At 38.4% G+C, this 22,218-nt stretch overlaps 1 protein-coding gene across 9 annotated transcripts in view; it reads left to right on the top strand.

The window, feature by feature from the left end:
- CDC42SE2 (CDC42 small effector 2) overlaps positions 1-22,218 on the top strand; it is an 86,908-nt gene that overhangs the window by 31,571 nt on the left and 33,119 nt on the right. For 5 of the 9 annotated variants that reach the window (XM_021287997.2, XM_065045724.1, XM_065045725.1 and 2 more), the window contains exons 4-5: positions 24-120; positions 20,271-20,602. In XM_021287997.2, coding sequence (XP_021143672.2) covers positions 24-120; positions 20,271-20,351 — 178 coding nt within the window. In that variant the 3' untranslated portion in view covers positions 20,352-20,602. Of the gene's footprint in view, positions 1-23; positions 121-20,270; positions 20,603-22,218 lie in introns of those variants that run through there. The other 4 variants (XM_065045727.1, XM_065045726.1, XM_005502784.3 and 1 more) reach the window with 1 other exon arrangement.

Raw genomic sequence — 22,218 nt, forward strand, 5'->3', positions numbered from 1 at the left:
TTGGGTTTTTTTTTTGTTGCCAGATACATACAGAATACTTCTGTCAGCAGATTCAAGGAAAATGTCTCCCATCTCACCCAGATACCAAAAAGAACTAAGAGTTGTGTGGCATTGGAGGAGGTAGGATCTAATTCAAAACAGGGAAACTTTGTATGGTAAACTGAATTGTCACCTTACAACTGTTCAACAATTTAGTCAACATAGTTGCTGTTTGTTTTTCATTTCAGTTGATTTACTTACATGGAGACTTGATTGTACCCTCCAGCAAAACCCTAGTGACTCATTTCCAAGCCTTTCACTGGAAAGGATTATACAAATGAAATACTATGATGTTATTAAGTAACTTACCAAAAAAAAACCCCAAACAGAAATAAGAGAAATGTGAAGGCAGAAAAGACCTTTTTTTCCCCCCCCCGCTAGAACAAGAGACGATTCTACTGAATTTTATAGCTTAAACTTTCGGTGGTAATGGAGTGTGCCAGCAGTTCTTTAGTGTGCAGAAAGAGCGCTCACCATGAAGTTTGTAAAGATCAGTGTGAAGATATTTACCAATTGTATTTACTTAAAAGCTATTACAGTCTCTTCTTCCAGTGTGGCTGCAAAACTTCTTAGGAGTTCAAGGTAACTGGGGAAAGGGGCAAAAATCTCCGTAGAACTAAAAAAAAATAGTGCACCTTCTCTCAAAATCAAAAAAATCTGCCATTTTACCTCTTTCATAAAAGGCAGTGTGCTAGTTTGGGCTATTTTTACCTTTCCAAAACTTGTCTGTTTCATTCCCATTTCTTGGTCATTTGCCATGGGAATTTGTGGGAGAAAATGAAGCTGTTGTGCTACTTAGTGCTTTGTATCTCCAAAATGCTGGGGTACTGGCCTAGGACAAAGTTTAAATGTGTTTAAATCCCAAGCATAGTCTCATTTAAAGGGGAGCATGTACCAGCATCCATAGGCTCTCCTGACCGTGGCAGTACCAGAAGAGGTAGTGGATTTGTATGTTAGGAAACATTAATGGTCTCTCATGTTTCTCCATAACAATACTTGGACTCAGGATGATACTTCTGAATAGGTAATATATATTTACCTTGTGGTCTAGGGAACTAAGTATTTGCCAAGAGAAGTCAGTCTGATTAGCTAAGTTTACCTGTCGAAAGAGTAGAATAACAGAACAGGCGGTCGAGAACAGAGTGGGTGGTGTTGGCAAAGCATTTTTTCAAGCTTAAATTTGGAAGCATCTGATGTTAAATCTATCATGAGATAAGCCTTGTAATTCACTTCACTGTTTGTGGCTTGTTCTGCAGTCTTCATCAACATAGTTTACGAAAAAGGTCCTAGAGGAACCTGGCAGTTCTTCCTAATACAAAGAGCTGCAATGGTTGCTGTTGCTGTTTTCCCTATGGCTTTGTTATGCACATTACAAAAAGATTGCCTGTTGCGTTGAGCTGTCTGGAAAACTTCCGTAGTTGATCTTGAGTAAAGGAACTTGTATTTCCTTGTTTCAAGTGGGCAAATGGTTTTGGTTGACATGAGAAGCACTTGAGTCTTTATGCTTACATTTATAGAGATTCTTACTCTGTGTGGCAGCAGCATTCTTTTCATTGTGAGGAAGCACAAGTATTTTACTTCATATTTGTTATTTAGGACCTTTCACGTTTATCAGTAAAGCACTCTATGTCTAGTGATTGTTTTGGCATGAGAAATGCCATGGTCAAAACACTTTATTTTTCAGGCTTCCATTAGGGGTTTTGTAGAGGTCAGAGTGTTGGAAAGAAGGTGGCAGTGTTTTGTACGTATTTTGTCTCCAATACATACCTGTTTGCAAGCAGATGGATAAAATAAAATAATGTAGGAGATTGGTTGGAGATGGTATGCTTCTGACCCATACTACAATTGCTAATGTAGTTTCTTGTAAATAATCTCATTTGTTCCCTTTCCTTTCTCCCAGAGAAATTCTCCAGAGCCATGTCTTTGGGCTTGAAAGTGTTCATTCGGTACGGATAAGCGAATACTGTCAGGTAGCGTGACAGTGGAGTTGAAGTGCCCACAATGGGAAAAAGAATGTAACTTCATTGCTGTGCTATCTTAGAGTGATAAGATTTTCATGCTGCTAACGTCTGCTGTTAGCATGTGCTATTTTGGCCATTTCAAAATGCATTGTTTAGTGTATCTTTTTTCTTCACTACGTGTGTGCACGGAGAAGAGAAGTATCCCTTAAGGAAGTTATGAGAAAGCCAAGAAGTAGGCAGGGACAATGTCTGAAGACTGTACCAGGCCATCGTGGGGACCTGGACAACACAGGACAAGAGCAGGAAGCACAGCTGCCTCTGTGAACAAAACTTCTGGGAACCTCAGTGTAAAAGGACTCTGTAGCAAGAAGCACTTAGTTGGAAGGGCTACATTTCGCCTTCACCATATGGAAGAGGTAGACTCAACACAAAAGGGTTGCTTGGCTTGTTCCTTCTATTTTGTTTTGTAACTTCAGGCTCCTGTCCTGGGATTCGACATGTGAGCCTTGCAGTGCAGGACTGCAGGGAGAACAGAGGCAGCACAAAGAGGAAAAGCACTGCAGCCTGAGTATCTGGCAGTTTGGCACACCACAAAGGTGACTGCATTTTTTGCTTGAAATAGTGGCAGAAAGATGAAAAGTGCACAAAACTCTAGCTAATATCAGTTTCAGCCTTAACAGCAGCTAATAGTGCAAGTATCTTGAAGGGAAAGGTTAAAAAGGAAGATGTACATAGATTTGGGGTTCACCTTTCCTAAATTCCTGATTCGTTTGTCACCTTAATATCTTTATTCCTTTAAGATTTGAGCTGTACCAGGTAGATTATCCTATGGAATCTAGATACGTGAACAAGAATGACAGAATATTTTTTAATTAAAAAAAAGGGAGAATACGTGCGTGACAATTGTCAAGGTGGATTGTGAAGTATGGAAAATTTCCACAAAGCCTTTGATTAATTTATTTCAAAAGAAAACAATATGTTATATGTCTCTTCTTGGAATGTCATACATAATGAAAATAACAGTAAAGGCAAGTGATGTATGGTCTCCCCCCACGCTCATACCTTCCAGATGCTTATTTGTACTGCTTCCTGTATTTTGCCTTTTGAAAAGCGAGGAGGTTGAGAAAATGTTGTTTGAGAAAGGCGGGGAGGGATGATAACGTTTTTGTGTAACTCTGAATTATGTGGAAATGAAGGATCATACTTTTAAGGCTTAGATTACTTAATCATTAGAATAACTTCCTAAGGGTACTAGTTGATTCCCTTTAACTTGTTTTTAAGTGATATTTGAATGCCTGTTTAAAAAAGAAATAAATCACAAAACAGACTAGAAGTCAAAGATCTTAGTTTTCATTCAGTTGTGTAGGATATTAGATAACAATATTTTAGAGGCCTTTTCAGGCTGGAAGAACCAGTAGCTCATTTATCACCATTATTATTTGCATCTAGAAATTCTAAAAAAAAAAAGAAAAAACACCCCCCCAAAAAAAAAAATCAACCAGCAAAAAACCCTCAAAAATTGGCTAAATGCAAAGCAGTAGAAGCATATTAGTGACTACAAATCAGCTGGTGGCTTAAGTATATGCTTATTTGTTTTTTTGACTTGTTAAAAGTAATTATTTACTTCCAGCTTAATAGTGCTTGACAAAGAAAAATCATGCAAAGAAATGCATTTTTTTGCCATGATGATGTACTACAAAATACATGCATCAGTAAACAGGATGGTGGTGTTTCTCCAGGTAACTTCTGTAAGTCAGCATTAGCAAATCATCTTTCTTTCCAAACCTTAATTTGTTTCTTTACCTTATTTTTCTTGTATAACTTGTCTTATCTGCAGGGCTTTTGCCTCTTATTTGTAGTCTCAAGCCTAAAGTATAAAGTCTTTATCTTGAGAAGATCATTAGGCATTTTAAATTCCTGTTACATTAAAATCCATTCAAAACAAAAGACAAAATTCTAGTGATTTATGCAAAATTGTGTATTAATAAACATTTAAAAGTGCAGTGCTCTGTGGCACACTTACAGTCCTGTGCTGTTGCCTAATTGTTGCAAAGATGGCAAATCTTCTCTTAAGTGTTTTTGGGATTATCTTTGCTTAGTGTGTACCTGGCAAGAAGGCATTCATAGGTTTAAGAACTGCATATATGATACGTTGATATGTTACCAAAAGAACAGACTTGCTCTACAGTTGTGGATTTTTAAGAAGGTTGTACAATGATGTTTTGTCAAAGAGCTGGTGAGTATACTGCAAAGCTTTTACAAATACAGAAGACAAGAGAAACAAAACTACTAAAAGTACAAAAAGCTTGATAGGTCTTAACTCCGATGTGGATAGTATCGTTTTGCACATCTAGTAGAGAAGTAGTTTCTGTGGATACTGCAACCACTACAATATATTCATAAAATAGCTTTTCTTGAAGTGATAATGTTAGCTGAGAACTGACATGTTGTATTACTGTCAGACCTGCAAAAAAAGACTTCTTTTGTTCGTTCTGAGCAGCAAAACTGAGTAACTGAAGAGATTCCCTTTAAAAAGATTGTTGTGATATCATCATTAAATGGTCTGGATACTTGACTTTATATTTACATTGCTAGAATGCAGTGAAAGCAGATATCAAGATAGATGTATAGAGGTTTTTAGAAATTCCTAACAGATAAAGTTAGCAGAAGTGTATATTCAATGTTGTTGTTTTTTTTTTTTTTTCAAGACAGACCATTTCTGGCAATTTCAGAGTTCTCCAAGCAGAGTTGAGAAAAAGTTGTGTTTAAAAACCCGCCTGTTGCTTTATATTAAAAGATAACATATTTTTATCTCGTTCTTCCAATGCCTGCTTATAAAAATGGAAAAGATTAACATATAGGATTCTAAAAACTAATAAACATTTGTTGGCCAGTTTTACAGGGCAAAGGGCTGCCCTCTGTGTTTAGCTCTGTGAGATGTCCTGGCTCTGTGAGAAGACATACATTGAAATCCATAAACTGGTGGAAATGCATGTGCTTAGAACTAATTTGAATAAGAATGTCCTTGGCTATCTTGAGTTATAAAATAGTATTGTCATTATGCCTCAGTTTCCCACACATATGAAGTGGAAGATGTCAGGATCCTTACTCAGCATCGGAGTGCTCACTGCAAAGCCCATGCTTACCATGAACTTTCTAATTGTGCCTTTTTTTTTTTTTTTAACAGTTAAACTAATTCCTGTTAAATAGTTAACAATATGATCACAGTAATGCATTATCCTCAATGAACTTTATCTATTTATCTATATATATACACATACATGTTTGGTTGTTGGGTTTTTTTGCAGTAGTTCAGTAATTACCAGCCTTTGCTATGGCAATCCTGACACAAAATTAACTAATTATATCGATGAAGTCACCATGGCCCAAGATAGAAGAGTTACGCTTGTGGTAGAATGCTGGAAGTATATTACATTCAGGAAAAAAAGCTGTAGTTCTTTTACCTACTTCATACTAATTTTCAAAGTTTTTCTAAATGTACGTTAAAGACCTTTTGATTTCTTTCCCACAGAATCATTAAGAAAAATGGGATGGAAAAGATCTGCTCATTCATCTGTTAATTTCTTTGCCAAGATTTGACTGTTAATGTGTGGGGTTTTCCCCTTTCTCTTTTTTTTATCTAATGCTCTGTACAGTTTAGTACTAAATGTCTCATGTGTTGGAACTTTCACAACTTTCCTACTGAGACTATGGTACAGTTTCAAATAAAAACTAGGAAGTTGGGTTTTTTTAATAATTGCCTTCCTTTTTTTCCCCTTATAGCTTTTACGGTTAAGATATAATCTCATTTCACTTGGGTTACATTGGTTAAATCTGTGTTAGAGTAGGAAGGGGACCTGGACGCTGGCTGTTAGAGTACAGAAGTGCTGATTTGTCAATCTATTTTAAAAATGTAGTTATGCAGTTATATCAACAATATCATTTGTGCTTTTGGACGTAATTTTTTTCCTAATTAAAGGTGTATTTTATGCTTCCATCTATAATCTGAAAGTATGACCATACAAATAAAAAACTGCCATATTTACTAAGCTAGATTAGTTTCTCTCATGTTTATGCTTTGTTAATTTACCTTTGATTTTTCATTCATTGGTGAAAACACTGCACTGGTATCTTAATTGCTCTCAGTGATTGAAAATACTGACTTAATACATACAGAGCTCTCTAGTTGACATCAAATAAACAAGAATTTCATGTCTATGTGCAGTACAGGCACCTTTCTTTCCCCTCAGTGCAACAGAATCTTTCCATGAAATGAGACTGAAAGAGTCATACAGAAGTCTCTGAGTTGGCTGTGTGCTCTGAGCTTCTCTTGAATTAGTACATACTAGTTATTGACAAATAAGTAAATGTTTTATAATAGCACTGTACCAGTAAGTTCATTTAATGCGTCAAGTTTTTAGAATAAAAAGGTGAAAAAACAGATCCTTTAAATCCAGATTTTTTTTTGTTGCTGTTACAATAACCTGAAAATAGTCTAGTTTTAACATGCCGCACCTTTGATTCCTTCATGCAAGACAATGCACTGCTTCTAGTCTGAATCTCAAAAACAAATTTAGAGCTAGCTCTTGATGCCCAGCTATCAACTGTGCACAAATCAATCCCCCTTTCCACACAGAAGCCCATGCAGGGGGTGAGGTACAGAGTATAAGAGGCAGGGGGGAGACATTTGGTGAGAGGCCATCTCTGAGGTCAGGTGGGTCTGGGTCATGTCTATGTGTGGAAGTTGCAATAGCCAGTCCAGACTTTGTTTCTGTAGTCTGCTCAAAAATCCTGTCTGGCGTTGGTACCACTACTCCGCTTGTGAGAGTCGGGTCCCCCACGGGCAGCCACGCTCAGCACCTCTGGAAGTGCCCACATGCAAAGTGGATTCGGTGCAGCAGTATGATGGTGCATTAAATCACATCTCGGACAGCTGAGCACCAGTCCCTTCCTTCTGTAGACATAGTGTATGTGAAAAACAGCAAATCTAGTTTCATATTCAGCATGTTCTTTGTTGTTTTCTTTTTTCCTTTCCAGAGTAGGTGTTGTGATTTCTTGTCTAACAAGGTCGTTTGTTCTTGATGTAATTGACAGTTTAAGAGACTTTCAAAGGCAGAAGTCATAGTGTAGGAACATAACTGTAACTGAAAGCTAATGGAAGTAAGCAGCAAATGCTGTCAGGCTTTAAGCTAAAGGACGAAATACCTTCATCGACAGAGGGGAGGTTTGTGGTGTGATTGGTTTGGGAATTTGGGGCGAGGGAGGGTTAGGATTTTTTGGGAAGGTGTGATGTTATTGTAGCTACTTGCTAATCCAGAATAGAGCTCTCTGGTCAATTGTGACAATCCAGCATAATAAGAAGAGCTGGACAGCTTTTTAATTTTTGTTTAATGAAATCAAAACCTAATGAAGACTCCAGACAGCACAAACATTGGAGTTGACTGCGTGTTCACAACATGTGTTTCTGAACACTTGGTAGCATGAGAGAAAGTACTGTTTCTCAAACTGTGTTAAATTGAGAGGCAGATAGCTTTCCTGCAAGTTGAGTTTTAGTGTACGAAAAACATGTTCTACCAATCAGGTTAACAATTAAACCAGTGACTGTGAAGGTAAACTGAGCAAAAAATGTCATACTATTTAAATCTTCTCTATTGCTCTGGATAGAAACACAGAGCAGATTTTCAACTGTGTGTGCTCTTTGCTTTAGAATGTCTCATTTTTCGTGCTGCAGCGTGAAAACCATTTGCAGGGAAGTAGGCGTAGTGTTGAAAACTGCAGCACTGAGATTTTTGGGAGGAAATGTCGGTGGCAGTGTGTACCTTCCCTTCCAATCCACTGGTTGGGTTGAGATTGGAGCCTGGAAGTTGGTATCTCTTCATATGATACTTAATGTCAGCCAAGAAGCTGCTCCACATCTCACTGAGTTACCTGCTTGTCTGGTTGTTATCCCCTGCTGTTACATAGCCCAAACCTTAAACAAACCAAACACTATTTCACAGAAAACTTTCAAACCAATGGTGAAATTGACACAACAGACAAGGTGGTTATCTTGAGGGTGGGCAAGAGACCACCTGCTGAATCCAGATATATCCTGAAAATTTTGTTGGACTGTGTCCTGAGGAACAAACCAGAAGTGCTGGGGTACTGATGCAGTCTGCTCTTGCATGTTAGTGTAATATATACATAATATTTCCTTCACATCACAAAGAACAGGAAGGTCTTTAGTTTGAGAGATATTTGTAATTTTCACAGTTCATTCCACAGGAGTGTTTTCTTGATGTTTTTAGAAATTGAGAGGTTTTTTTTTTCTTTAAAAAGGAAGCCCCAAAATTAACAATTTACAAGAGCAGTTGTTATGAGCATTTTTGCATACATTCTGTTAGTAGGCTCTTGGATAAGACTGGATAGTTTGTGACATAGGATAGTCTCTGGAATTTATGAATGAACATTCTTTAAATTGTTGGCAGATTCAATTTACATCCAGAAAATCATATCATATCTGTAATAGGCTTGTTTAAGAAGACATCTGTAAGTAAAATTTCTAACTACATGCTATGAGTATTGTATGGGAATACAGGTTTGAATGGCTGTAATTAATATAACTGGAAGTTAATTGTGGAGTTCAAATAGTGTCATCATATGGTTATTTGGTGTCAGAGTACAATTTTCACATTGCCTATTTACTTCCTTATAACAAGCCACTGACAAAGAATCGAGATATATAAAGCTTCTTTCATATTTAGTTGACAGGCATTGCAAGTTGCTTGTGGTTTTATTAGGAGCTTTCAGTTTGGCGAGCTGAAATTAACCTGTTTAGCATATACAGCTACAACAACTTATTTTAAAACTCATGGGAAAAATGATTCTTAGCCTTGACATACATTTATTGTAGGTTTTTCCACTCAGGGGTTACTGATCAATGTAGATAAGCCATATGCTGCTGTATGCATGAGTGTTTCATAGGACAGCCAAATCATTTTGAGATTTACAGTGGTTTTACATTGGCAATAAAGCTCCAGGTGACTTAACTACCACTGAGGTATGACCCACAAGGCATTTTCCAAATGGGCGTTTTTAGCAGTAACGGCCTTGGATGTTTATGTGGGTACACAGGGAACACAATTCAGTGTTCTTGGCAAGATAGGCACGTCATTTCTGAGGAGACAATTTAGCTTCCTGTGCGTTCACTTTTCAGAACAGCAGTAACTGTTCTGCTGAGAATACGTACTTTGTTAAAATGTTTCTGGAACATTTTGAAACACCCTTTTTTGTACAGCACTTTGTTTCTTAACTAGGTCAATAATTCTGGTATCTCCATTGGAATTGCATTTCAGTGTTCGAGATTGTCTTGTGGACCATGTATTTTTATTTTAAGATTACTATATGCTTGGCTATTTTTCTACGTATGTTATGGCATATTGTTTTTTGGTTTTAAAATTGCACACCTCTCTACTTGATTTCTTAAACTTTATTAACTTTTAATTAGACTTTACTTGGTAAAGTTGTTCATGTGTCTAGTGTATAAAAGGAACGTGTTATAGGTGAATTATTAAATGAAGTTATCCTTATGGAGTTAACTAAAAGGGTTTTATCAACTATTAAATGATGATCACATGATAATGAATTGATTGAATGACAATTAAATGGTAATCAATTAAGCAAAATTTAATGGTAATTAAGGAGTGATTAAACCAAATTTTCAAGAAGGGCAAGAAGAAAGGTCCTGGTAATAACAGGCCTGTCAGTCTCACTTCTGTGCCTGGCAAATTTATGGAGAAGATTATTCTGAGAGTTACTGAAAAACACATGAATGACAATCCAGTCATTGGTCACAGCCAGCACAGGTTCATGAGGGGAAAGTCATGCTTGACAAACTTAATTTCTTTCTATTGCAAGGATTTCAGTAAAGCCTTTGAAACTGTCTCTCACAGTTTCCTCCTGGACAAGATGTCCAGCATACAGCTGGATAAACACAAAGTGCAGTGAGTGAGCAACTGGCTGACGGGTCGGGTTCAAAGTGTTATGTAACTGGGGTTATATCAGGCTGGTGGCCAGTCACCAGTGGTGTTCCTCAGGGCTCAGTTTTAGGGCCAGTGCTCTTCAGTGTTTTTTGAAAATTGGATACAGAAGTAAAATGTACATTAAGTATGTTTGCTGCTGATACTAAATTAGGAGGAGCAGTGGACTTCCTTGAGGGTAGAGGGGCCTTACAGAGTGATCTGGCTACACTAGACACTGAGCAGTCACCAACAGTGTGAAATTTCACAAGAGCAAGTGTCAGATTCTTCACCTGGGATGAGGTAATCCTGCTTGCACATACAGGCTGGGGAACAAGGTGCTGGAAAGCACCTCCGCAGAGAGGTATCTGGGGATTCTGGTCAATGGCAAGTTGAACATGAGCCAACAGTGCCCTGGCAGCCAAGAGGGCCACCCGTGTCCTGGGGTGCATCAAGCACAGCATTGCCAGCCAGGTGAGGGAGGTTATTGTCCCGCTCTGCTCTGCACTGGTGCGGCCTCACCTGGAGCACTGTGTGCAGTTCTGGGTGCCTCAATATTAGGACACTCTTAAGGCGGGCAGTGAAGGCAGAGGTGCTGATGTCCTCTCACTGGTGATCAAGGGTAGGACATGATGAAGTGGAATGAAGCTGCATCAGGGGGAGTTCATATTGGACATTAGGAAAAGGTTCTTCACTGAGAGTCACTCAGGAGCAGTGGTCATAGCACCAAGCCTGTCAGAGTTCAAGGAGAACCTGATTATGTCATATGGTGTGGTTAAGTAGTCCTGCAAGGATCACGGAATTCGACTTGATGATCCTTATAGGCCCCTTCCAAATCAAGATACTCTATGGTACTTTTAGGCCTAATATAAAATATTGTTTATCTCATTAGAGATATCAGATGCTGGATAAGAGGTCTTTTGACCTTGCAGAGTAACCTGGAGAGGTGTCCCTACTCAAGGGGGAGATCACTGTCGTGCAGCCTGCTGCTGTGCAGAAGAGTTCAGTTGGCTGGTGGGGACTACAGATATTTAAAGCATAAGGTGACTGACTTGTAGTCAAACCCTGCTGTGGTGTACATACAGGTGTGCGCTGCAGCAGTTTCAGATTTGTCTGGTCCCAGCTCAGGCTGGTACTGTTGGCTCCTGATAAGACATGCCCTAGATTCCTTAGTCCCTGTGAAGATACAGCCTAACACATTTCTCACGCGTTACACAGAGGGGCTGTCTTCAGTCACACCTCCTTGTTGGCGATGCCTGAACCAGAGTGCTGTTCACTCAGCATGGGAGAATGCATCACAGACTTGTCAAGCAACAAACTTGACTTGCACTTAAACCCCAAAATCAGTAAGCCAGTATCTATCACAAAAGGAAAATCAGTGAGGATTTTCAAGATTTTGTTTGCAGTTACATTTTCTATAAACTTGCCTTTGATGAACATTTTTTCAGTATTTTGCAAAAGACATACAAGAGATCTCTGTGGTCAAGTATTTCTTCCAAAGAGTAAATACACAAATTCAGCTGAATATTAAACATAATTTGCAGTGACTATCAGCTTGGAGGAGAGAGAAGGGAAGAGCAATGTTTCCTCCTAAGTAATGTGTGGTATCTGAATCGAGGTGCAGTCTGAAGATTGTCCCAGGACAGGATGTTTGATTATAGGATTTCTTATATGAAGCAACCTTGTACAGGTACTGGTGCTTTTGCCACTAGTGAGCTGCATCTATGTCTACATGTGCAATGGCTTAGTATGAACAATTGCAGAGATAAAAAAAATCTCCTGAAACATTGTACTCCCCTCCCTATATCTTATTCTGCTTTGAAAAATAAGTGTTCTTTTCAGGAAAAAAAAAAAAAAAAAAAAAAAAAGAAGAAGGTAAGAAGGTGCTGTGGACCTGCAAAATGTCATTTCATACTGACTGCAACTCCAACACATGAAATTTCTCCATATCAGCTCACCTTAGAAACTTTTTCCACGTGGTCATTGTTTTCGTTATTGCAGACTGCCTGAGGTTTGTAGAGGTAAAAGCTTACTAGCTTTCATGTTATTTTTATTCTTGCTGTATATAGCATGATAGCCTTAGCCATGAGAATGGAATACTTTGTGGTTGCTGCAGTTACTGACCTACACTTTGTGTGTGTGGCTTCACAGAGACATGTGCATGCACACACAGTTATGGTATTTGGTAGGCTTTTTGTGTGTAGAAGTGGTAAGAGGGGTTATCTGTGTTGTGGAAGCGTAGAATCTCTCTGTGCATAATTCTTAGTAGTTATATTTCCATTCATTGTTTTCTTTGCAGTTGTTTAAGGCTTATAGAATTAGGACACCCTTCTGCATTATGGCATATTTAAATTAGGACACATGAACCCAACTTCTTTGTTGCTACGGTTACATTTAGGTTTTCCTTTCCCTTAAATGGCTTAAGAAATGTCTCGAGGCAGAGGAAAAGAACCTCTTCTTGCTGTGTGCTGCTAGATAGAGATGAAAGGTAACCCTCCTGTCCAGGTGTCACTTTGTGCTGTGTGTTACACAGTAATGCTGGCAGACCTCTGGCTATTGATGGGAGAAGACGAGGAAAATGCCAGGCAATTTATGCTGCTTTGCTTACTGTAATTGGTCTCATAATTGTTTTGTACTTGAGAGGGAAGTGAGGGAGCGACAGCAATAATCTACTGAAATGCATTTAAATGTCTGTAGATACAATGGCAGACTTCTGTTGCAAGGCTGTCTGTCTTACAATACCAAGTTAAAATCTGCAGTAGCAGTGTGCCATGTTGATTTTTTTGACATGAAACACTATACTGGTGAGAGCTGGCCTCTGTGAACTCCTGACAGTTTTAATGACCTTTCTCCCTTTGTTCCCACTTATTTTCCTCTACCCTAAACCGTCCTTGGAAGTTGCTATGGCATATTAGTTTTCTGTGGAAAAATAAATATGATAAATGCTATGAATAATGCTTTTCACCTGTTACCATACTAAAAAAAAAACAGGTAGGGGTCCCTTGAATATCTTGTATGGTCTGTCACATAGTTTGTCACACGTACATTATTCCCCATAGACTATTCCATTCCTTTTAATGCTACACTGTTCTTAAAATGATGGACTCTCTGGAGGTTCTAGGTTTTGGGTTGTGTTGTTTTTCTTGTTTTGGGGTTGGTTGGTTGGTTGGTTTTCTTTCCTTTCTTTATGGAAATTGAACCCTGTTCAGAGCCCTCCTTGGACCACTAGTTTGCCTTGGGTTTTGTTTTGGTTTGGTTTTTTTCCTCTCTGACTAGTATTACCTGTTTAACAAGGAGGCCAGCTGAGAAAAGTGTTCTTTTGCGTTACTTTCAGTAAGGCTTGCCACTTAAGAAAATAATCTTATTGACCAGTTAGAACTTTGACGAACAGGTTTGGTTTTTTTTTAATGTGAATGGCAGGCAGTAAGAAATCAGATCTCCTAAACCATAGGAGTGGATTCTCGAAGGCTTCTTACTTTCTCTTAACTGACTGTTTTTGTCGGTAGAGCAAAAGATATTATGCTTGGACTATGTGTTGGGTAGGACAAAACATATTTGTCTTTAGTTTGTCTTATTGTTATTTAGTAAATAAATTTGGACCATTGGTTTTCTGTTAGTCATTCTGTATTTTCACAGTGTAGAGCTATTAGATGTTCTGTGCTGTGGTTTCCATAGAAGTAGGTTCCTTGCCTACATGTATGTGTGGGAAATGCCATAAGCTACGTATCGGAACGCTTCATTTAACCCATAAATACTGAAAGCAATTATTAATTGAAGACAGAGGAAGCTTTGAAATGGCAGTGATGGAGAAAAGGTTACTTGCACTGCTCAGTCACTTGATACAGTATTGCCTGTTAAACTTTGTTTGAGCCCAAAAAACTATGCTTTTATATTTCAAATTGAAGATGGGGAATTTTAATGGGACACATGTAATACTGTCAGTTTCATTTGTTGGTTTTGTGCACAAAATAATAAGGACCTTTCAAGAACCTGGCCACTTACCTGAGGTAATTAAATTTAACAGAATGGCTAGAGACTCAAACTCAGGTAATTGGGAGTGGATGCTGTTTGGAGAGAAAAAAAGGCGGGAGTGAGGGGGGCAGGACCCTTGTCAGTGACTGAACAAATGTTTGAACTTCACACTATCAAGATGTTTTAGTGTTTGAAGGCTCTCTGCTTTGAACTTGCAGCTTGGCGTTGCAATCCAAGGTATTTACTGTCACAGTGCATGACCGAGTGGTGAGCTTTCTTCCCTCTCATGTCATCGGTGACCTGGTAGGAAAAGCCATGTATTTCTCCTTACCATGGAATTGCTGTGGTTCCCTTCCTGTACCTTTTGCTGCCTTCCCATGTATTATCTCAGATGGGTACATTTCTTAAGGGAAACTTGCGGCAGCTTCCTACAAACTGAAAACATGAAGAGAAACTGAAAGTGTTTTGTTTCCAGTGAAAGATGAGATTGTTCCCAAAGCTAGACTCCCTTCTATTAAAAAATAAAAAACAAATGCCACATCTTTTTCCTTCAAGTAAGCGTACCCTCATCCCACTCCACCATTTTCAATATTCTTTGACATTTTTAATTCAGAAGCAAAGCACTCTCATAATATGTACTCATTCATGGCTAATAATTTGTGTTGAGCTTGACTTGAAGTACAACCTATTACTGAGTTAGTTAATGAAATCCACTGATGAAAAGCATTTCAGTGTAAATATGGGGAAAAGAAAGAACTGACTCCAAATAACCAATGATCCCAAAATACAACACTATAATAAAATCTTATAAATAGCTCTAGTCATTATGTTCAAAACTGTATCATAAAGACATTAATCAAATACCATCTTACAGAGTTTGAAAATGCACAAGAAAGTCTAACTCAGACTTTGAAGAAGTTTCTTCAATGTCGTGAAACTAAACCGCAAATCACAGGGTGGGGGGTGGGAGGCAGAATAGAAATTGGAAAGCGAAAAAGGGATTTCAGCCTTATTCAGCCTGTGTGGATGGTGAATATAATCCTTTGTCTGGCAAGAGCTACTTGCAGCTCAGGTTTCTCAGGATCTGAAAGTGCAAAAGATAATTGGTGCATTAAAAGCAGTGACAAAGTCCCCAGAAGCGCTTGCTCTGCATGGGGGAAGGGCAGAAGAGTGCTGCTGCCAGTGCACTGCCCTGTAGAGGTGAAGTTCCTGATACACAATTTAGGCATGAAGGAAACTTTCTCTGTAGGTAGTGTTTGTTTAAAATCTTGATTGGTTCTTGAACAAATTGTTTTATTTCAAAAAACAAGTCTAGCCAGGGCGTAAACACTTTTCACTTCCTCTGAGAGCTGGAGAGCATCCTCCAGTTGCTACAGCTGTAAGTGTATGGGAGTGTGCACCAGTGGAGCCTCTGTTGTGTGGACACACCTTAATCCACCCTTCTCCTCACTTCTTGATGCCACTTGGCTGTATCCACTAAACAGCAAGAGGAAATAGTATGGCTACAAAATGGATTTAAAGTGAAAAGTATGAGGAGAAGTCTTAAAAATACACTCCAAAATTATAATTTTCCACTTACAGCTTGCAGGATTGAGACAAATGATAAGTGTTCAGAGACTTCAAGGCAAAAGAAAGGAAAAAAAAATCTGTTACACAATAATACTTCTATATCAAGAATAATTGTAAATTTATTTCATATAAAGTACTTGCAACTAAAAACTAGTAGTAGTCATGGTTATGACTTTGTTGCATACATGTGCATGTCGTGGTACATCATGTCATGATATTCTGTGCCTTTGTGCATGCTTCACTTTTTTCTTTTTTACCTTCCCCCCCACACACACTCCTTAAATAGTAGTCTGAGCTTTGGATCAAATCTAGTTAAATTCAGATATGAACACCTGCAGTCATTTTCTTTCTCTTCCTGTGGTTTTATTTGCTTCAAGTAATCGTCAGAGTGTTGTTACCACGCTTCCTGTTTGAAGCCATAGTGAACAGCGTGCAGTCAGAGGATATAGAGGAGTCACCCTTAAAAGGAACTTTATAGATATTTTTTAAAAACAGCAGGCTGTTCTTAAGCTATGTAATTAATAACTAGCTTTATTCTAACTGACACTCCAGAGCATGCAGCATATTCCTGTTTGGATCAGATAAGGTAAATGCTCTCTAAACCCTTTTCTGCCAGTAAAACATGAAGAACTTATAGGGAAGATCGATGTCTTTTTTTTTTTTCGCCTTCCTCCTTTTCTGCTCTGTTTATTTCCTACAGAAAAGTTAATACTGCTTTTATAAGAAAAAATTGCTGATACGGTAGGTGAATGTGCTCTGTCCCCACTGTCCATTAATGATTAATGCAGGGTTTGCACTTACTACCTTTATGACTGTTTTTTTAACAGTCAACAGTAGCTTTGCTTTTTACATTAGATCAGCTACTGTGGAATAAACTTTGGAGAAATAAAAATTACCTTAATGTGTTTTCACTTAAAATTTTACACAAGGTATCCTTTTGAATATCTTCACTTCTTCCTTCTACTTAAAATTTCTATGAACTGGATGAAATTAAAGTCATACATAAAAGCCTTAAAATATGACAAAGTCCTGTTTGTTCTTGCAGTGTGGATCATACACTCCGGAATAAGTTGCATTCATAGTTCAGAAGGTTTAAATGGGGAAAAGGTAAATAGATGTTTCACCCTTCACCACTCTGAGTAACTTTCTGGTTCAGACAGAATAAGCATGTTTTTTCAACATGAGCTGTACGGTGTTATGCCACTCAGAGCACCATGAGCTGCTTAAAGAGCAAAGACAAAGAACGATGGAGCTGTTGTCTTGAACAGTGTTCTTCAGCCCCTGTTGTCCTATTCATCTGGCAAGTGTGCACAGATGAATGCAGCAACACTTGCAAACAGCTTGATCCTACCACAAAGCAGAGAACTAGCTGTGAAGCATTGCATGTGTTTTGGGATCTCATTAATCATGTTTAGGTTTAGGGTGCAGCCCAGGCTTTGCAGGAACACTTTCTCAGGAGATTGCTAGTGGCCTGATGCTACGTAATTACCTGACTGGTAGTTGTAGGTGAGCATGGTGCTTTTTTCGTTCTCTCTTCATAACCAGTAATTTGGAAAAGAACAGCAGAATTTTCTTGTTTCAACTTGTTCTTTAAACAAGCAACTAGCAGTGTAACAGAAGTCCTAGAGTGTTGCAGTTGATATTGCAGTGCCAATGTGCCTTTTTACATTTGCTTTTTCTTTCCGTTTTGGTGCAGCAGCTTTACACTTGATCTTTTATATCAGCTTGGCCACTCTAAAAATCAATTGTTTAGCAGAGTGGGGTGTATAAAATTCCAGTGCTCTGAGAAATAATGCAAAGCTTTTGTTTGCCGATTAAGAGGTGCAGTTACTGTCAGTTTTCTCCAGGGTTACACATATGTACTCCCACCACCTTTTTTTTTTTTTTTTAATTAAAAGACAAAGGATTGAAAAACTGCTTGGTGCTGATTGCAGAACCATGAAATTAAAGGCAAATGTGGCACTACACAGACTATAGAAGGTGAAATACGTTTTTAAGAATGAAGGTGTTATCAGAGACTGTCATTGACAATCTGTAGCTTGGCTTTGTCACTCAGCAGCTCTTGATTTTATGGAGTGGGACTCAGTTTCAATGAGAACTCTATCCTGGAGGGCACAGGTCCTGCAGGCTGAGAGTGGCTGGGTGGAGGAAGTCTTCTGCACCCTGGAGCCTTTTGTAGCCAGGAGGAGCTTTCCAGGCTCACAGGAGCCTCCACAAGCCCTTTGGGTTTGTCCCCAGGGCTTCAGCTCAACACGGCGCTCAACGCTGCAGGGAGCTGGAGGGGCGTGCCAGCCATCAGTGAGCAAATGAGGAGGTGGATCGGCAGACTAATTTCCCTGCCCTTTCCATGTATGTCTTATATACATGACTGTAACAGCAGGGTAAAAGTTAACTCTCTGTGAGTTTGGTATGTTAAATCTGAACTTTGTCAAAAAGAGATTGTGAGCATCAGAATTTCAGGAGCTGCAAGTCAGAATATTGGGTCACTTGTGCAGCAAGAGAAGCCCACTGCAGTGTATCAGTTTATAGCTCTGGCATGTTACAATGTATTAGGCTTAAAAGGGCTCTAACTTTGAGTACTTGCTTTCTTGCTTTCTTATAATCTGAACAGCTAGCATATGCGGAGCGTTTCAGAACAATTTAGAACCTGTCATCTCAGGCATAAACCCACAAAATTTTAAGTACAGATAAACTGTACAGTTACTGGACTGGAATTTTTAATTGTTACATACTTACCAGGAGTTAACCATGGTTTAGTTCCAATTTTGTTACATATTGAATCAAGTTTGGAAAATAATTGTGCAGCATGCAAATTCTGAGACTGCAGAGAACAGTGGTTTTTCATCAAGCTTTTTAATGTTAGTCCAGCTCTTGTTATTTATAGTTGATCAAGCTTTCAATAACCCAAAGAACTGAGAAAATGATGCCAAAGTACCTAATTAGCAAGTGAGAACTTTTTTAAAGACTTTTAAAGTTACTTTCATTCTTGGATGTCACACTGTTGGTTGATAGTTCCCATGTTTCATTGCAGCTTCTTGACACATACATGGGATTTAGATTATCATCCTTGAGGTAGAAAAAAAGTCCTCTTTTAAGTAGTGAAAATATGTCATATTAGCACTGTTCTAAGACCTTTTTTTTTGAAGTGTGTGACAAAATAAAGGTTGTGTAAAAGGATTTTTGGTTTTGTTTTAGTTTTTTTGTTTGTTTGTTTGTTTTTGGTTTTTTTGTTTTGTTTGTTTGGTTGGTTTGTTTATGTTTTATCTTTCCCTCGAGGTGTTCTGTTTCATAAAGCTGCCGTGCTCTGCGTGGTGTTAGAAAAAGCTAGCAAAGCATTTTTGCCTCCTTCCTATTCTGATCTTTAGGCAAGAAATGCCACAAACAGGCATATAAACTTAATTTAAACGCTACTGATAGCTATTTCAAAGCTAGGAGAAGCAAGAACTTTTCCTGGGGATTTGCTATTCAAATGATATTACTGCAGCAGTGTTTATTTCCTGAACATCCTCTGTTAGTCTCTTAAAAGGTAAGAGGGAAAGCTTCCCAGAGGCCTTGGACTTACTACAGTAAAGGTGCTACTGTATGTCTGTGTGCGTTGTAGCCAAGAGTCCTGGGAAAGTACCTGGCGGATGGTATCTCCACAGTGCGGTAACTTGGTTTGTGTGTAGTAAATGAGAGACCTCATCGCTGACGTGCGTGGTGTGTAGAGAACTGATGAGGGCGGTAGCTAAGTGAGGCTGCTCTGCCACGGTGCTTGTGTGTAGGTACTTACATATATGTAGTTTATGCATCCCATGGATGCATACTACTTAATACTGTAAAGAATTGCATACTAATAATGGTGCATAGTCATGCACACATTTCTATGAATGAAGGTGCAGTTGTATATAGAATTATTAAGGAGTGTGCATGTAGAAACTTATGAATATTCATTATCTTACTTTCTCTGCAAGTAAAGTTTGTGATAGATGGCAAGATAAACAACCACGTTGAAATCTCACAGGAATTTTTATTGCACTTACTGAAAGAAATGGGGTTGGAGATTAACCAAGGAACATTATTTTACCGAAGGAATGGTTGGAATGTGGAGCCTCAGTTGGTTCCACTTGAGGAATTTTAGAGGTTTAAGGAAACAGTTTCAAACTCTGCAACTAATCTATTTTGAAGCCAACTGTACATGAAGCAGGAGAGAGTGGAAGGAAAACACCTTGAGTTGACCCAGTCCAGCCATTTTGCAAATTTTCCATTTACAGAAACTTGTTTCCTCAATATTTAGAAAAGTGTGTCACTACTCGATAGCTGTGCAAAAGGCTTGGGGTTAAATACTATTTAAACCTCACACTGAGAATGGGCTGCGTTACTTCTCCATTGAAAAATATGAACTGTCAATAGGCACAATTCTGTAAGAAGTTTAGAGTGGTGTGTGGGCAGTTGTCACTTTCTAAAATGACATTTGAAATTTAGAAATAGATCAAACAGGGGTGGCTGCCAAGAGATTGAACACCAGTTCTTGATACCACTTTATCTAACCAAAGCTGGAATGTAAGCCTCATATGGATTTCTGTTGTATGCTATTTTTGGTGGTTACTCTAGAAATAAGCATGTGGCTTGTTTGCTAGTGTCTCTTCTCTCTGTGGTTCACTAAGAAATAAATCACTGGTGTGGGTGACTGTCTGGGAGCCCAAGATTCTGTATATTCTTTATTTTTGATGTAATGTACTTCTGTTTTCAGGTTCACGTAACGCTAGGGACCAAAGAAGCATATGTAACATTTCTGTGGTGCTGGGACCAACCTTCTGAAAGAAGACTCTAAAACAACTATTGCCTTCAAGTTATTTGCCCTGGGACTGCCTTGAGTTTGGAGAAGATATCAACAGAGAAAAGATTTTCACATTTGAACAATTACAAATAAACCTATTTAAAGAACTTAGTACAGAACCTGGAGACAGATTTATAGAGGTTGAGTCCTGCTTTTCATCTGTGAAACTTCATCGCTTCAGACTGTCAACAATGAGTGAGTTTTGGTTGTGTTTCAACTGCTGTATTGCAGAACAGCCTCAGCCTGTAAGTATGAATATTGGCACTGCTTTATTTTTGTATGATTAAGTACATCATTCACGTTTTCTTATGGCTTTTTACATTAGTGCTGTTTGGCCACACTCAGTGAGAATTAAGGAATTAACTAACATCCTGGCTTTGTGGGGATGTTCTAGACTGTTGTCATACAGGTATCTTCCTGTCCTTAAGATCAAATCTATCCTAAGTCTTTGGCAAGAGCTTTTATTTGTTTGAATTGAAGGGGAGGGGAAAGGAAGGGAAGGGCGTGTAGGGCTTAAACCATCATTGTAAAATAAGTCATTTTTTTATATGGAGATCTGTAAATGTCCTGACTTCTGTATGGCTTAAGGCCTGCCTCCAGGTGTGGCTGGACAGTGATGAAAGCAAAAAATGATTCTGTTAATAAGTCCAGAGTGAAATCCAGTCTTCCCCCACCTTAATGCAATTAAGGATTTCATCCTTTATTGTTTTGTTAATTTTTAGATGAAATCTTAGCAGAATGAAGGGATGCACTCATACCATAAATACTTTTATTTTTTAATAGAATTTGGAATGACTATTCTGGGAAAAAGTACATAGCAAACACTTGAATAAAAGAACATTGCAAAGCATACATAAGGAAGAGAGAAAGTACAGAAATATTCTTGGGTTTCATATATTCGAAATACATCTCAAGTATGTTCCTGACTCCAGCATTGTTGGGAGAAACTCTGCCTACATAAAGGTGGAATTAACCAGGAATATGGTTAGCATTGTGAGAAAAATCATTATATGGTGTGGCATCCAGATCAAGCTAAATGAATGTCTAGAAAGGACAGTCATCTTGCAAATAGATGGAAGAGAGCCCAGTTACTACTAAAGGATATGCTGGAATTACAGTTACTAAGAGAATCCCAGAGTGAATAAATTCACATTAACATGCTCAGATGATAATATTTGACTTTAAGGAAGCCAAGGAATTAAAAAAAAAAATCTGATGTTAAGCATTTTCATTGCACAGAGCCTGAATGCTAGACTGATCCTTGGGCAGCAACATAAGTATTAAAGTGTGACCATTAACACTTCTAACAAATGAATGAAACTTTATCTCACTATTAGTCAAGTAGAGTTGTGGTAGATGAACTCTGAGTTACCATGGGAAACTGCAGTCTTCCGCTGTTGCTTGAATACCGTGCAGTCCTTTAAAATGCTGGTTGTGTCCATATATAGCCAAAGTTATTTGCCTACTTTTTGGAGCATATATTTCTAAGGTGTGACCGTTAAAAATCTTTGAGATAGAAAATGACATATTCTGTTTGTTTACAAGAATCCTGAGGCTCAGTCCTCATAAAATCTTGACTCAAGCTTTATGACGCAACGAAGTTATTGCCCACAAAATACATGGTATGTTAATACAGCATATAATGATCTTTGGGTCAACTCATAGAAAGGGTGGAGAATGTACCTCAAAAGTGGAGAAAAGGGAAACAACCCATTTTGTATGTTTCTGCTGACATGGTGGTATACGTTGGCTTAGAAATTTAAAACTACCCTTATGTTTAAGACACAAATAGCACATGGCTGAGCATTGACTGAGTTCCTAAAATCTGCTTTTCAAGCTTGTTTTGAAGTACCAAAATTTT

The sequence above is a fragment of the Columba livia genome, chromosome Z, assembly GCF_036013475.1.
Source record: "Columba livia isolate bColLiv1 breed racing homer chromosome Z, bColLiv1.pat.W.v2, whole genome shotgun sequence".
Taxonomy (NCBI): domain Eukaryota; kingdom Metazoa; phylum Chordata; class Aves; order Columbiformes; family Columbidae; genus Columba; species Columba livia.